Below are 17,806 nucleotides of genomic sequence, written 5' to 3'. Positions count from 1 at the left end.
TTTTCTTACTTTGGATTTTTGCTTATTTATTTCTGTTTCATATGTTTTTTTTAAAATTAAAACTGTACTTACAGACACTGTCTGCGTAGATGACAATATTATCCCATCAAAGATGTTGGAAATATGTATAATGTGTTAAACTCAGCTGCTCACCCTGATTTTCAAAGAAACTGTATAATGCCATTGATTTACCTAGAATAAACTTGTTGTTATTGATGTGAATTCATATGTACCAGAAACAATGACACCACTTGGGCAAAAGAACTTAATCTTTGTTGTAATGTTTTACCACTACCTTTGATTAAAGTTGGTCATGTCACATCATGCCTAGAACACTAAAACAATTATAAAGAATGTTGCACTATGAATTGTATTTCTTATAGCACTTTTATCTTTTTTAGTAGATTATTGGTTGACTGAAAGTAAAAGTATACAAATTACTGTCTGTGTAAAATGTTAGCATCCTAATAGTGTCAGTAAAAAGGAGCTGAATTTCTCTTTTTGTTTTTGGTGATTTCACCTCTAATCCAAGAGTTTTACAGAGGTTACTCTCACTGACCAATCACAGGCCAAGACTGAGATTATGTGTGAAGTCAGATGAAAGGTGGGAGGGAACCAAACCTCAGGAAAGCCAAAACAGAACAAACCAAACTCCAATAGCTCTGATAATGTAAAAACATGCAGAAGACAACTTCTATATAGTAGAGCAACACCTTTGAAGAATTGGACTGCCTTGTGTTTCAGCCTGTCAGAGTGAAAAAGGCTCTCTAACTGCATCCCAACAATGCCGGTGAGAAGGGGGCATGTGGCCCCACAAAATACTTTCCTGGACACCATCATTCGCAAGTTCGACGGACAGAGTAAGCACCTTATTTTACCTGTTGGATTTCATCACTAAAGTGAAAACTGGAAAAAACTCTTTTGTGATACCAATAAATACTTGAACCACACAAAATCACAATGAAATATTTGATTTGTGTGTGCAGCACTACAATGTTACTCTTACAGTAGGAAAATGCCAATGTTGACTATAATATTAAAATAATTTCTTCAATTTTGTAAAGCCACATATCAATGTCCTTTCACTTTTTTCACATATTTTATTGTCAATTTAAGTTTCAGTAGTTCAAGTTGCTTAGAAATCTACACTCCATAGCTTATAATAAAAAAAATATTTTTGACAGTTTTGCAAATTTACTTAAAATCTAAAATGGAAATTCGAATATGCAAAAATGTTCAGGCCATTTGCTGTGGTTCTGAATTGATGCCAGGTGCAGCAGGTTGTGTTTCAGAGCTCTTTGTTCAAGTCCAGCTGAATGTCCAAAGTGAATGGACTGAACTTAGTTCAAAAAGGTGCATAATTCATAAATGTCTTTGAATATTGTGTGTGTGTGTGTGTGTGTGTGTGTGTGTGTGTGTGTGTGTGTGTGTGTGTGTGTGTGTGTGTGTGTGTGTGTGTGTGTGTGTGTGTGTCTGTGTGTCTGTGTCTGTGTCTGTGTGTGTGCATGCTTGTGTGTGCGTGTATGTGTGTGTGTTGTTTCTAAATGTTCTTTGATCCCATATTGAAATGTTTGTTTTCTAAGCTGAAACAATGTAGTTGTTTTATGTACTATCTAGTTTATTTTGTAAAACTACATCAACTTTCATATCAAAGTGTTAAAAAGTACATACACTTGAAAAGACCATGTCTACAGTAATGGGAAAAATTATTAGACCACCTTTGTTTTCTTCACGTTTTTGTTCATTTTAATGCCTGGTACCATGGAAGATATATTGCTTGAAGAATACAATGAACCCAACAAAAAACACATCTGATTACATGATACTTTATGTCCTATTTGACATGCTTAAGCTTAATTGTATTCCCAGGGTATTAAAGAGGCCATTTCATGTCACAAACATTACTGCACATGCTAAGGCCTAGAGTGGTTTCCTGCTGTCATTCAAGCTGTAGCACAACTCAGAAGTTGTCAGCCCTCACATAATGCCTAAAACAAAAGAATTATTTGAAGTCAGAAAGGCAGCCATCTTGACACTGCTGGAAATTGGCATGAGTGAGAGACAGGTAACAAATAAAGTGAAGATCTCCAAGACCAAGCAAAAACAAGCCGCATATGGTACTACCAAATTGCTAGCTGGTCCCAGCAGGAAACGTCTTTCTATCCCACGAGATGACCACACACTCATCCGTTCCTGTGTCAGGAATCGTTATCAGACCTCCAGGGACTTTAAAATGAGTGGGCACTGTCGAGAAATGTGACTTATTCATCAAGGACAGTTGGAAACTGACTTCTTGAAGCTGGTCTGAAGTCAGTTGATGCCCACTCCAGCCAACTTTTTGATTAGGAGGAAGTCTGGAGAAGCCCACAAACCAGACTGTCTTGACCCTACAGTAAAACATGGGGGTGGATCAGTGACGATCTGGGGTTGTTTCAGTCTGGGTGGAACAGGACAAATGCAATTGTGTGAAGGGCAGATGAATTAGGTCATGTACAGGGCTACTCTTGAAAACAGTCTTCTTCCACAGCTAAAAAACTCTTTCCTGCCTCAAACGACTGGATTTTCCAACAATACAATGCCCCTTGACACACAGCAAGGTCAGTTAGAGCCTGGATGGAAAACAAGAACATTGGAACTATGCCTTAGCCCGTTCAATCAGCAGATCTAAAACCAATTGAAAACCTGTGGAAAATCATCATACGCAAAATGGAGAACCACAAGCCCAAAAACAAAGCAAATTTGTTTGAAATTGTGCAATAGGGGTTGCTGTGACAGCAGAACAATGTCAGAAGCTGGTGGAGAGCATGCCAAGACACATGACTGCAGTCATCAAAAACAATGGTTGTGTAATCAAGTACTGTCAAGAAAATTCTTCAGTGGAGTTCTGACTTCTCCAAATAAATACTCAGAGTCGTCTCTTCAGGCAAAGCCAAGTTTTACTTGCGCAAGGAATCACTTGAACGGAGCAGAGTCTGAACGAGTGACTGGCAATAGGGGGAAACAGTTTAGTTTTTAAACAGGCACATAAAGAAGTTACAGTGGTATTGTCAGTTTCTAAGCAGCCAGTTTCAACCGGCTGCTTGAAGGATCAACTTGTTAAATTTTCATGGTCAAAGTTAGATAATGGAAATTTACTGGGTACATTGGGTTATATGAGTTACAGTCACACAGCTATGCAGTAGTTTGAAATCCATCTATCCATCCATTCTCTATACACCGCTTTATCCTCATTAGGGTCGCAGGGTCATGGGGAGTACTGGAGCCTATCCCAGCTGACTCGGGCGAAAGCAGGGGACACCCTGGACAGGTCGCCAGTCTGTCGCAGGGCTACATATACAGACACACAATCACTCTCACATTCACACCTACGGGCCACTTAGAGTAATCAATTAACCTCAGCATATTTTTGGACTGTGGGAGAAACCCACGCATGCACAGGGAGAACGTGCAAACTCCATGCAGAAAGATCCCAGGCCCAGGCCGGGATTTGAACCCTTGAAGGCGAAAGTGCTAACCACTATGCCACTGTGCAGCCCTAGTTTGAAATCATAAACAGCAATTAATCAGAACATTTTTATATTTTTATAACAAGTACTAACTCCTGTATGTACTAAAACATACAGAAAATAAAACATGGAATACCTATAAACATTGTTTATGGCAGTACAACACCATAGCTATTGATATAAGAACTGAAGTGATTTTGGTTATCATCAAGAAAACCATGGAAAATGGCTAGATATCAGCTCTTAAATTAATCTCTTATGAGCTATTTGTGTTGTTTTCATTATATTTGTCCAAACAAATGTACTTGTAGTTGTACCAGGCATTAAAATGAACAAGAAATTGAAGAAAACAAGGGTGGTCTAATAATTTTGTATGACTGTATCATGGCAGTCTTAAGGTTCCAGTGATTCCTATAACGCTTAATTATCTATGATGGACGATAGAAGAGAAAAATGTATAGTCCCTCTCTGTGGGATTTTGCAGCCTCCAGGCATCCACAAGACCACAGACCTCGGCTATTCCTCTTAGCGCAGTATGTGCTTTTGGGTCATTCCAGGTGAAATGACCAGATATTCCTTGGGGGTGTTGCTGCACCATCTTCAAATTAGTCTTAAATTTGCATGCCATTAGATAGTCACAAAAGTACTTTCTATGCAAAATTGCAGGCCTGTAGCTCAAATAGTTTCTGAGTTGTGGGGGTCTGAAATTTTCAGAATTTGGGCTATAAAAAGCCTCGCCAGTGTTTTTTGCATCTTATTTCTCAGCCTCTAGACATACCAGAGAGCTGTGAGTTGGTAAACAAGGCCTCTGCATGTAGCTAGTGCCCCACAAATATCCTCAGGTGTTTCCCTACACTCTGCAGGCCATGGGGGCTTGCTAAAAATGCTAAAAATTAGCATTGGACCTTGGACCTACAGTCCAAGGAGGTCCACACCGCCCCCCCGCAGGGGTCACCAGGCGGAGAGCCAGCCCAGGAACCCGGAGCGACCCCCGCCAACACAGCCAAAGCCCCAAGGCCCGCGCAGCAGAACGGGCCATAGCAGACCCACGAGCCCGATCTCACGGGGATTCGTGAAACTGTCACGTAAGTTTTAGTTTCGGTTTCGTGTGCACCAACACGATTTCGTCATGTTTTTCGTGCCGCTCACCACGAAATGCGCACCAATGTATTTTAAACGGCGGACTTTTCGTGCCACTCAGAACGTATTTCAAAAGAATGTGTATATTATATTTTTAATGTAAAACCGTGGCGAATCCAACGCTATATTTTGCATGACATCGTCCCTAAACATAACCCTAACCATAACCCTAACCATAACCTAACCATAACCTAACCATAACCTAACCATAAGCCGGTGGTACACTTACCAATTTGCATAGGAATGCCAAGAATGTCCGGCGGCCGGCGGCCAGTGGCCGCAAACGCGATCACACAAGCAGTATACGCCGATGGACAGCTTAGATTGTCATGAATCCGCCGGTATAAACCACTTTCAGATGTGATTACCACAGCGAAAAACATTTCGTGGTGAGCGGCACGAAAAACATGACGAAATCGTGTTGGTGCGCACGAAACCGAAACTAAAACTTACGTGACAGTTTCACGAATCCCCGTGAGACCGGGTTGGACCCACACAGTGCCCCACCGGACCACAACTCCACCTCCCCCACGACCACCCCCCCACCCACCATCCCCCACCCGTCCCCACAACCCGACTCCCCCAGCCCCCAACCCCCCCCCCCCCCCCCCCCACGCCGCCCCCCCCCACAACCCACCCCCCCACTCTGCTTTGAAGCAGAGATTTTCTCCATTGAAATGTGATTTATTAGGAGGTTCAACCAGAGGTTGATGTTCAGAGATTGTTCATTTTTCCAATTAACAAGGATTGTTTTTTTGGCGATGGCGAGGGCTACGAGTAAGGACTGAGATTGTTTACGCGGCAGTTGAATTCTATGGGTGACAGTTATGAGTGCAAATGATTCCAAAAGAAAGGACCCTACAGGAGTTTAAATTTGTATCTTTTATAGGTAACAGGCTTATTATGATGTTGACAATTATTTCATCTCTAACAGCGCCTTACTGTCTTTTGTCACTTTTTATCGCATTACTGGCCAAAAGAGACCTACAGTGTTGACAGATTGCATGATTTGTGTGAAAACAAGATTGTTTCTTACAATCCCAGAAATATGCTCAGTACATCTTTGGTACTCTTTGTTAAATTCCTTGTGTCTCACCACGTGACTTAAATGAGATGTTTGTGAATGCTGTTTTGTGTAAATTGTGTGTAAGATTGTCAAGCTGTGAGTGCACAGTGGATGGAAAAGGAAATATTTTGTGTCTTCATCATCCCTCTTTTTTCCTTTTCCTCTTCCTTCATAGACCGAAAGTTTATCATCGCCAATGCACAGGTGGAGAACTGTGCCATCATATTCTGTAATGATGCCTTTTGTGGAATGTGTGGTTATACTCGGGCTGAAGTGATACAGAAGTCCTGCACCTGCAGCTTTCTGTATGGACCTCACACCAAGAGGCCAGCAATGGCCCAGATGGCTAAAGCCCTGCTGGGAGCCGAGGAGAGGAAAGTGGAGATTTCCCTCTACACTAAGGATGGTATGAATTTTTCAACTGTTATTTTCATTCATTCAGACATTCTTTGTATCTGTTTTGTTAAAATATTATTTATCAACTGCATCTGGGGTTGATAAGTCGTCTGGGGATGTAAGACCTTCAGCAAAGTAAACAATAAGAGGAAGACAGCCATCACACAGACTTTAATCAGACAGCTATTTGGACAGCACATTGACTTGCCCAAATTGTCTGTGGTAAAAAAAAAAAAAAAAAAAAAAAATTAAAAAATGCTGTTTTAATTTTAAACCACAAGAGTAATCCAGGATCATAATAAAGATTATTATTTTCTATGGTCACAACTTCTTGAGATTGCTGGTTCTCAATTTTCTTTCTACCAACCCCCTTACAAGGACCCCTTTTTATGCTTCTACAGTCTTATTTTTTTTGTGAAAGAACAAGACAAAAATGTATTTGAAAGATACTTGACATATATTGAAAATATTTGCTATATCTCAACAGAGAATAGCCATAAAACTATGCAACTAAAATCTGTTCAATTAGCTGCACATAGTACTGTATGATCAAGATGTTATTTGGTCACACCTCCCCACCCCTTTTTTGATACCACATGATATTAATTAACATTACATGGTAATGAATAGTCCACATGCAGGCTGCAGTAGATGCTGCCGCATTTTACTCAGACAGGTGTGTGATCAAAAATTATTTTGAGGACAGTGAAAAAAGGTGTTCCAATGTCAGGGTGAAATCACTATCAATACTGCAGTTGATTTTTTTCAACCCTAGTTGGTTATTGTAATGCTGTGCCTTCTTCACTGGGTCGGTCAGTATATCCCTGCCTGCACCTGCACTATTTTTAATGGACCTCTTGACAGCCTGCCACAAACCACCATTTGACAATAAATGCCTGAAATTATAGGAGATTTGTTTCGGTCTTGTGTGACTGTGATTATGCTCATGAACTTTATTCTGTGTGGTCATGTTTACAGATCTGAGTAAATACAGCACCTATAAGATTTACACAAAATAAAAGCAAAAGGTTTACCACTGCTCTGAAGAGCATACAAGAGCCCTCTTATTTTAGGATTGCTCTTGTATACCCTTGACAGACTAATAATGGACTGTTTTTAATATGAAAAAAAAACAAAATCAGGAGAAGAGGCATACTACTAATTTGGTTCAATTTTCAGTCTGACATTTTACTGGGGCCAATTATTTACCGTATTTACAATTCATGGCATAATTTTTGTTGCGTCGGCTGCAATCACATTGCTGCCCTCTGCTGGTAGAAGGCGGTACTGCACCTGCTTTTCCACCCAGGTGGAGCTTGTTCCTAATTACTGGAGCGCAGCTGAACAGGTGATTTGCACATGCTTTCTTCCTGAAATATATTCAGAGCTGTGAACGCCTAAACAGGAGGGAAACAATTCAAAGCTGGGATCTTCACAAAAGCTCACACTGCACAAATTCGCAAATAGATTCTGAAGGACTGCTGGTAAGAGACTGATTTTAATTGTGTGCTGGTAGACGTCGATTTCAACGTGATATTGCCATCTCAAAGTTTGTTTGAACACCATGCGAGCTCCAGATTGCCAAAGACTAAGGGTTGGGGGGGTTTGGTATGGATTGGTTGAATTGTTTGAATGACTGCTTAGTGGATGGTTTATCTTTTATGGATGATTGTGTATTTCACTGGGGAAAAAAAGAGAAAAGGGGAGGAAAAAAGTAAATTTACCTGTGCTTTTCTATGTAAGTGGGTAACTTGTGGGTTTTGATTTCTGGTTTATTTGCCTGTGGGGTACTAATTTTTTTTTTTTTTTTTTTACATTTAAGCTGCTCTGCAAGTGGCCTTTGAGTCATTCCATGTCAATTCAACAAATGCTTGTTGCACCACTTTCTCAGATCCTCCCAAAATTTTTTTTGGGCTTTATTTGGGTAATTTTATGAACAAATGCAAAGTATTATGGTTATAAACATACAGTATAAGCAGTAATGATCTAATCTAATACCCATAGTCAGTCCAAACTTAATCCTCGCCTATGATTTTAGGGTTTTAAACTACTAAAAAAAGCAATTTATACTCCTTTTACATGGTCAGAATTTTTTCCCCTTCCAAAACTTTTACCCTTCTGGTGAGAAAAGTATAGAAATGAATGAAAATAAAAAAATACTGGACTGTGGAATTTCCCAAAATATCCTTATTATTTCATGGGCGACTTTATTTTGGGTTTTTCATGCCTCTATTTTAGGACTTATTCTTGTGAAAAGACATTGAAAGAATGGATTTTCTTCTTTACTAATGAAAGTTGCATAAGGTTAAAGTTTTAAAACATTAAAATAAAGCTTATTTATTGATTTATAGGCTGTTGAACTCAGGTGTAGACCCAAAATAGCCTAACTTTAGGCATTAAAAAGTGCATGTGGGATACATGGTACGCGGTTCAAATTTTTTTTGGAGGAACTAGTATGTGTGAACTTACTTTCATATTTGTTTCTTGTGCCAAAGATGAGCAACTGCTAAATCAATTTACTATACATTTTGATCCTCGTTTTTGTTTTTAGGAACCATTTACATGACCAACTAAAGATGAAAGATGAATCTGAAGCATCAGCATCGTAGTATAAGTTACAAAGGGCATATCTGAAGTTAATTATTATATAGACATTGTTTTTTCTTTCATACAGTAACTGAATAAGAAGAAATGGCATCACTCCCAGACTGCATTCTCAGGACAGCCTCGGTATCGTATTTGACTTATCAGCTGAATTTGAAGATTTGCAAGTGAAATTCATGCACCCAAAAGGTCCCAGCAAGAAGTTCACATGGCCTAGAAAGGATGACGTAGTGTGGGTGCCTACAGCCCACATCCTCTGTCCAATCACTGCTCCTTCAACACGCCGTGGTGGACAGTACCACATATCTGGTGCAGATGATGGCCTGATTTCAGAGAAATTCAAGCAGTTCAAAGGACAGAAATAGTGGTGTGATAAGTTGGGGACAAATTACATGTTTTACATGGGACCTAAGGCAATATAACTCATTTTAACTGCAATATATTAGTTAGAATTCCTAAAAAAACGCCTATAAAACATAGTGCATTTCTTGGTTAAATTGGCCATGAAGGATTCAAGAAACAATGTTGATACTTCAGATATCAATTATTCGGATGTTTATTGTTATACAGACAAAGTTTCATGTTTCTACTCCATGTCCCACATTGGTTTCTGTGCCAATATATGTATGGTGTTTTTCAGTCTGTTTCATAAATAGGCATCGTTTTGAGGTCTAAGGAGACTAGCTAGCTCTTGGATATTTTTAGGTTAGAGAGAACTTTTAAGGTACTTTGAGATTTTTATAACATATGAACCTTGTTACTTATTAAAATTTGTGAAAAAAATGCCTAAATTCTTGAAAAATGCCATTTTCGCCAAATTTTTAAATTGCCCTGTACCACAGAGAAATGGGTATATTCATTCCAAATTTTTTTTTCCTGCTCTATTGTTAAGGTGTTTGAACCCTTCAGATCACTTGTAAGTCTATATCATCAGTCAGTTCCCAGTATTATCTTCCTAAATCAAGCCTTTCTACCTAAAATATCAATTTCCGAGTGGAAAAATAGGGATTTAAATATTTTATAACTTAGCAAATAGCAATCATATGATGTTAAAACTTTGCAAGTAATCTATTCTTATGTTGGGATAGTTAAAAAAAAAAGTTTGGAGATGATCAGAGGAGGTCATGCAACAAAATTTCCTCAGATTTGTTGAAATGAGATGGAATGACTCCTTTTCCAAAGTTTTCTATTTGCTTGGGGAGGGTTGCTGTGGGTTTCATATTGTTTCTATTTTTAATGTTTGTATGGAATGCTTCTAATCTTATGGCTAAATGTGATTTGAATTTTGTACACTGGTATTTCTTTTCTAGTCTAAGGTTTTTCACCTACTGCTGCTATTGATAAGTCAAATAAACGGACCAAAAGGACTTGGCTGAGTGGAATCTTGCTTATTCAAAACTTCAGATGTGAGGGCTTCCTTTCAAGTGTGGGAGATTGTGCAGTTGAAAGTGAATACACTTGACAATTTTTCTGCTACTTTGGCTCTGACACAGCTGGCTTTCTCTCTCTGTTGTCACTCTGTAGTCTGAAGCATTGTCCTACCTACAACTGTGTGAGTCACTGTTACATGTCACAAGTAACTGCTAATCACTGAAAGAGATTGATTACAGGCCAGGGGCCTGTTTCACGAAGCAGGTTCAAGAAACTCTGAGTTGATCTACTCTGAGATAGAAAACTGAGTTTTCGGTTTCACAACGACTGGTTTGAGTTGGTTTAATTAACTCTGAGTAATTTGACCCGGAGTCAAGCGCGTGCACCGCAACTCTGAAAGACTGCATCAATGGAGCCCCCGATTCAACGAGTCACCATGAAAACGGGGAAGTGAGTGGCTGCATTTTTGAACTGGAAGTTTTTAACGCGCTCATGGCGAGTTTGAACACGTTCTTAGAAGAAGTGCAACACCACTGCAGCTGCAAAAAAGAGGGAGACGGGGTGGAGAACACTGCTGCCCGGATCAATGCGTAAGTTTAAATGTAGTCCTTTGTAATCGTAATAATATCACAGGGAATAACTGTCTGAATGGTAGCCTAGTAAGTTATTTCATTTAGGTGAAATCTCGCGGGGGAGAAGCGCACGGGGCAGCAGCTTAAGATGAAATATTAAAACATTGTTCAAACAGGTAAGACCTCGGCATTATTTCATGGAGGTACTTCATGTTTTACATTGTAAAGTATCCTAAATATTAAGTGGCTGCTTGACTGTGCAGTTGTTTTATCCACACATAGCCTACATGTCTGCATCCATATCATGTCCTGTTAAATAATTAAGCCTATTTAAACTAAGACTTCTGCTCAGCCAAATAGAAAGTAGATGCCTGTAAAACGGTGGTATAAAATGTCATGGATGCATATATATGTACATATGATTATTTAATTCTCTTTTGTGTCTTTTGGCCCTTTAACACCACAAAAGACCTTGAGTAGGCAACACTCCAAAGATTTATCCAAATGGTAGTTTAAGTTTTATACAGAGGTATGTTACTGATAGTTCTCTTCCCATTCACATTTTGGGTGGAATATATAGTGTGACATTTAGCCTACACTGAAGTATTGCACATTCTCATCTTTTTTAACAGAGCATGGCTGGACAGCAGCAGGATGGTCCCTCAACATCCACTGCACAGACTGACACAGTGAGATGGATGTTCAGGAAACACCAGAGGTTCATTCTGTGGAATTCATGTGCAACTGTATAGTTTAATGTCCTCTATGTATTCCCAGTTAACAGTAAAACAGATTTACAAACTGCATTTGCTGAGAAAAATCCAAAAAAACAGATTAGGAGGGCAGATCTGGAAATTGAAATACTGGAGCACAAGTTAGAGGTGGTGATGGTCACAGGAGAATTATGTTAACTATTGGAACATGAACTGAACTATCTCTTTTATTTGTAGGAAATAAAGAAGACCAAATGAAATGTGTATCACGTCTTTATTTGCTGTGGTGGTGATGATGGTGACTTAAACTCTAAAGTGATTATTGCATACGGTGTCTCTGACTGCTCTGCTGTCCTGGATAGCTGCAGGTGGATAGGGTCGTCATCATCTGGGTCTTCAGTTTGTAGGGCAGGGTGTTGCTCTCCTCTAGTAGTGGTAATATGAAGAACAAGACATGCCACAGTAATATCACTGGCCCTCTCAGGGGTCACCCTGAGGTAACGTAGGCACTGGAAACCTATGGTCATCTCCACCCGTGCTCTGGTCCTGCAGTGAGCCCGGTTGAAGTTCTGTTGGGGGCCTGGTTCAGGGTCAGGGTATGAGGTCATCAGCCTGGGTTGGCATGGTAACCCCTGTCACCCAGCAGAAGGCCATCAAACTCTCCTGTAATGTATAGTGGATACATCAGAGTATATTGAAGGAGGGAGACAAGAGAATTCTATTGTGAAAATCTTTAGGCTGCTGACCACGCTGCAGGCTGGACTCTCCATAATTCCTGGAGTCATGAACAGACCCAGACCACTTGGCCTCCACATTAGAAATGATGTATGCAGCATCACATATGATCTGGACAGTGCAGAGAATGACAGATGTTGAACTATGATGCAGTCTTTAACATTTAGAAACAGTAGTCAGTCTACCGGTAGCCTACCTGCACATTTATACTGTGAATGGACTTCCTGTTCATTATGTGAGGGAGCTGTGATGGGGATGTGTGTGCATCTATGCAGCCAATCACACTGGGAAATCCTAAAAGAAATTCAAATGACTAATCCCAGTCTGAGGCTGCAGCACAATGTCATTAACAGAATATGATTTAAAATGAATTTATCAGATCTCTACATTATTCACCTGCAATCCCATGGAACTCCTCCTTGATTCTCTGACAGGTTTGTGTCCAGGAAATACCACAATGAGTTAAAGCCGTTTCAGGGCCAGCAACACTTTTCTGACTGTCCTCCATATAGTTGCCTTACTCCGCATCTCCGACATTATATAAAAACTTCCATTTGCAAAGAACCGCAGCGCAACACACAATATCTGCTGGATGTGAGAGCATGACTGCGGTTGGTAATGTAAATGTAAGAACGGATTAGGTTGTTTATGTAGATTATGTACTTAAAACGATTACGAAATGGTACAGATCAAACCGATAATAGTCCGGAAATGCGAGAACATTTATGCGCGGTCTGATAACAATCTACCAACGAATATTTAATTATCTGTGCAGTAATGCTACTCCTTTATCCACTGGATTGTTAATAAAAGCTGTTCTACGCCAAAACTCGCCCGCTTACTGACTGAATGAATGCGGAAATGAAACAGCGTGTGTGGCTGAAAGAGGGCAGAGACGGAGAGAAACTCAAGGTTTTCTCAGATAAACCTGCTGCTGACCAGGTTCAAGTCATAGTCTGTTACTGCGGTAATTGACCGAGAGTTTAAGTTACCCCTCTGTCTGAGGGTTAAGTTAGTGAAACAGGCCCCAGGACAGCCAAGGGCATTTCCAGAGTGGAGCAGCAGAATATGTGGAGGTATGTTTGAAAGGCTATGCTAATGGCTAGCAGCTAAGTTAGAAGGCGTCCACAGATGACCTAAAGAAAGTGTTTGAAAAACAATAATAAATCATTCTTTATGATTTTTTTTGCCTTAGTGGGCAATAAAAGTGACAGAACTGAGAAAGATAAAACAAAAGAATACCAAATTGCAGGAGACAAACTATTCAATCTCAATTAATTTCACAATAAATAGACGAGCGTATTTATAGTGAAACGGTTGTGGGATGCTAAAATGTCATCACTCTTATTTTTTATTGTACTTTTCAGTTACAGTAATTATTAACACAGAAGTGTTTTTATGAATGACAGGTTTCCTATCATCATACACTGTTAATAAACACAAATAGTTCAGCCTTAATAATAGTACTACTACTAATAATAATCATACATCTTATTTATAAATGCCTTTCTTGACACCCAAAGACCCTTTTAAAAGAGAAACAATTTCAAAAGAACAGATAGAAACTACACATACAGGAAAAGAACATTTACAGAGAATAGGCAGTCTTGAACAGTTGAGTTTTGAGTCTGAATTTGAAAAGAAGCAGAGAGTCAAGATTATGTATGTCCAGTTGGAGTGAGTGCCAGAGTTTGGGAGCAGAGTGGCTGAAAGGCCTGCTCCTCATAGTGCTGGGGCGGCTGGAGGGCACCATGATTCAGATGAAGGAAGAGGACCTGAGAGAGCGGATGGAGGAGGTGATGAGATGGAGATCAGACAGATAAGGAGGGGCAAGGTTGTGAATGGCCTTGAACGTATACTGGAAGATTTTGAATTGAATTCTGGATTTGACAGCCATTGGAGTTGTTGTAGGATGGGGGTGATGTGATGAAATGCTGGGGTTTGGAGATGATGCAAGCAGCTGAGTTATGAACCAGTTGAAGCTTATGGAGGGATTTGTGAAGGAGACCAAAGAGGAAGGAGTTAAATACTACAGGAAGTGACAAGGCTGTTGACAAGGATAGAGGTAGTATATGGAGTGAGGGAGGCATGGAGACTATTGATGTGCAGAGATGGAAATATGCAGACCAGGCCATGTTATTGATATGAGACTGGAAGGAAAGTGAGGGCTTGAGGAAGACACCCAAATGGCCTGAGAGCAGGGAGAAACTGAGGATCTGTAAATATTGAGGGAAAAACTGTCATTTTTGGACAGGGTGTCAATGAGAAGAATCTCTGTTTTGTTACTGTTTAGTCTTAGAAGGTTAACGGTGAACCAGAATTTCATTTCAGATAGGGTGTTGGTGAGGGAGGAGGTTGGGAGTGCTGGATAGGTAAAGCTGGGTGTCATCCGCAGAGCAGCGGAAATTTACATAAGTTATTGCCAAGGGGAAGGAGGTAGGTGATGAAGAGAAGGGACCCAAGGATGGAGCCCTGGGGCACACCTGAAGAGATGGGGAAGGGCTGGGAACAGAAGAATTTGAGTTGGATGAACTGAGTGTGGCCTGAGAGACATAAATGAAACCAGAGAATGTCAGTGGAGGATAGTCTATTGAGGAGAATGGAGTGAGAAATTGTGTCGAAGGCCGCACTCAGATCAAGGAGAATGAGAATGGTGAGTAAACCAGAATCAGCTGCAAGGAGGAGATCATTGATGATTCATATGAAGTTTATAGAGGCTACTGTAAGTTAAATGGGAATGGAGTTGAGCGGCAATAATTTTTTTCAAGTATTTTGGAGATGAAAGGTAGGTATGAAATGAGATGGAGGTTATTGAAATTGTTCAGAACTGAATCAGTTTTTTTGAGAATTGGGGAGACAACTGCAGTTATAAAAAGTGGGAACAATTCCAGTGGTGAGTGAGGAATGGATAATGACTGTTATAAGGGGGAGCAGTGAGGAGAGACAGGATTTGACCAGAACTGTTGGGAGGGGATCTAGCTGACTTGTGGAGGGCTTGAATTTACAGATTAAATGAGAGATCGTGGAATCACCTGGGAGTTGGAAAGAGGAGAATGGCTGACAACGTCGGAGAAGTTCAGAGGAGGAGAAAGGTGGCAGGTTATGACTTAAATGTAGGTTGATTTTGTGAATTTTCTGATTCAAAAATAGTGGAAGGGAGTTACAGGTGTCTGTAGAGTACAAGTGGGTGGGTAGGGAGTCTGGTGGATGGAGAATTTTGTTCAGCAGTGAAAACAGTAGCTGGGTTTCCATTACAGTTTTTCGCAAAATAAAAGCGATATTTCTAAAATTTCGACAAAGTATATTTGTGCTTTGAACGTGTTTCCATTGAAGGTTGTTCTGGGCAGAAGCATCGTAACTCTCGTAAAATATCATCCCGCGAGATTTCACTGCAGGAAGATGGATGCCCGAAACCTGTTGCTATCTCCTTATAACACTCTGCATTCCTCTGCTGTTTGCTGTCTAGTATGGCAGTGATGTTTTTCTCAAGAACAATGGCAAGAAAAATCTTGGTCTCCTCTTCTGTCCACGCGTACCCCGCCAGGTTTACTCCAAGAGAACTGGTCATGTGACCAGGTACGTCACGTCCAGTGACGTATAATTGCGGAAAAAGTGTTTCCATTGCGCTTTTGCGATATTTTTCAATATCGAAACGTCTGAAAAACCACTTCATGAGAGCGTAAAAATTTTTAGCGACATTTTAGTCCTTTTTCGAAATTCAAGTGTTTCCATTACCAGTTATTTATTGCACTATTTACATTTTGCGCATATCTAAGGGTAATGGAAACCCAGCTAGTGTCTTGGTGTTACCTTTACTGGAGTGGATGAGGTGGGAATAATAATCGGATTTGGTTTGAGCAACTGAGTCCTTGTATTGAAATTAGAGATCGGACTTTAATAGTTACTTTCGATTATTATAATTTCGATTAATTTTTTTTTCAGAAAAACTAACGTGTTAAAAAAATAATGCATTTAATCACACCTTTCTCAGTTCCCTAATTTCTGGCACACTGGTTACACTGATGCACACACTCAGTCATGTACGTAGGTGGCAGTAATGCACCTAAAGTCTATTTGCGAGCCCTAAAGAAGATGCACAGGACACGCTGAGTGATGTCAGTGCAAAAGAAAGTTTGGTGAATAGAGATGGAAGACAACATATTAGGCTTGTTAGGCTGAAAGCTTTCTTTTAAAAATCTCCCCGATGGCAGCTTGGATAAAAGCATGGTTGTGTGCAAATTGTGCAACAAAGAGTTTTCTTATCACCGTAGCATTTCAAGCTGACAGCATCATCTCAATGCAAAAAATGTTGCTGTGAGCACCAGAGCTAACACGGCAAACGTTGTAGCCGTCCCACAATAGACCACTTTTCAAGACATTGTAAGTGCTTGAGTTTACAAAAAATCTTTAAATGTTGAATGTAATTGCTATAACTGCATTTTGAGGTTGCCGTAATCTGTGAATGTAGTAGACGGATGCATAAATGTACAGACGGTGCATCCAGAAAGTATTCACAGCAGCTGAGAGGCCATTAGAAGAATGTATTTTGATACAGCCACCAAAGTCTTAGGCTACAGCAAGAAAAAGAACAAGGAGTGGATATCACCTTGAGCCATGCTGAAAATTGAAGGAAGGAATCAACTAAAGCCTGGAGCAACAAAAGAGCCTTTGTTGAGGAACTGGCAGGTGATGCCTCTGCAAGACATGATTTGAGTGTGGCAAATGGCAATAGCTCCAACTAGACAGCCCCTGTCAAAAACAAGACCGGCAACAATCTAACAACAGAACAGGAACAAACAGAGAGATTTTGTGAAGTACTCAACCATCAGCTCAGCCAGCTGCAGGGATTGATGCAATCAATACAGAAATGTGTTGTGACTCAGTCTGTTTGCTAAGGGCCAGTGATGAGGCAGCTTTGTCACATACATTGTGAATAATCAATTCTGGATCAAAACTTGGAGTCTTCAAAAAGTTCAAAAAGTTTTCAAAAAGAATCTTCAAGCAGTCTTCAGAGTCTGATGTGAATAATGTTTATTCAATACAGAGGCTGTAAGAACAAATATGTGCAAAATCTCGAGATTTTAACTGCTGAAACAAAGCATTACATCAACTTTTATACCTATGCAAATTCCTTCCACCCTGTAAAGCCACAACCCACCATCCTAAGACCCAATCAAGATGCCCATGACGTAAACGTACCCAAAGTTGGACCCCCTCCTCTCTTGTATTTCTGGTAGGTTGGCATTTTTTCTGCTTAGCTCGGCGTGCCCTGAGTTTCAACTCACAAGTGCAAACATAGAGAGGACATGAACTTCCTGTTTCATGCCTTATATGGGCACCCATGGGTTTCTATGGGGTTCTGCTGGGTTGCCGTTACACACAGGATTATTTAGTGCACTCGTACCTTCAGTTGACCTGTTGGGTCTCCCCATCTTATCTTTGTTAGCTCTTAAATTTGATTCACACATCCTATTCATTAAATTTTATCATTTGTTCAATCTTAAAATGCCACAACAAATGCTTAAAGCCAACCATAACATTGCGACTTAGGTCCTTACAGACCTCTTCAGAAAAATCTGGGAATTGCATACAATACCTGATGACTGGAACAAGGGTTTAGCTGAAACAAGAAAAGCAATCTCCAGGACAGGAGTAACTGGCATTGCACTGCTCTCCATCCCATCAAGTTTTCTACAGGGTCTT

At 40.2% G+C, this 17,806-nt stretch overlaps 1 protein-coding gene across 1 annotated transcript in view; it reads left to right on the top strand.

The window, feature by feature from the left end:
• Nucleotides 1-784: 784 nt before the first annotated feature.
• The window catches only part of LOC110970809 (potassium voltage-gated channel subfamily H member 2-like), a 121,285-nt gene continuing 104,263 nt past the window's right edge, over nt 785-17,806 (top strand). Inside the window, exons 1-2 of the mRNA XM_051953664.1 lie at nt 785-860; nt 5,888-6,118. Of these exons, the coding sequence (XP_051809624.1) occupies nt 785-860; nt 5,888-6,118 (307 nt within the window). The remainder of the gene's footprint in view (nt 861-5,887; nt 6,119-17,806) is intronic.

Source organism: Acanthochromis polyacanthus, chromosome 9 (genome assembly GCF_021347895.1).
Source record: "Acanthochromis polyacanthus isolate Apoly-LR-REF ecotype Palm Island chromosome 9, KAUST_Apoly_ChrSc, whole genome shotgun sequence".
Taxonomy (NCBI): Eukaryota; Metazoa; Chordata; class Actinopteri; family Pomacentridae; genus Acanthochromis; species Acanthochromis polyacanthus.
This window is presented reverse-complemented; position numbering and strand designations above follow the sequence as displayed.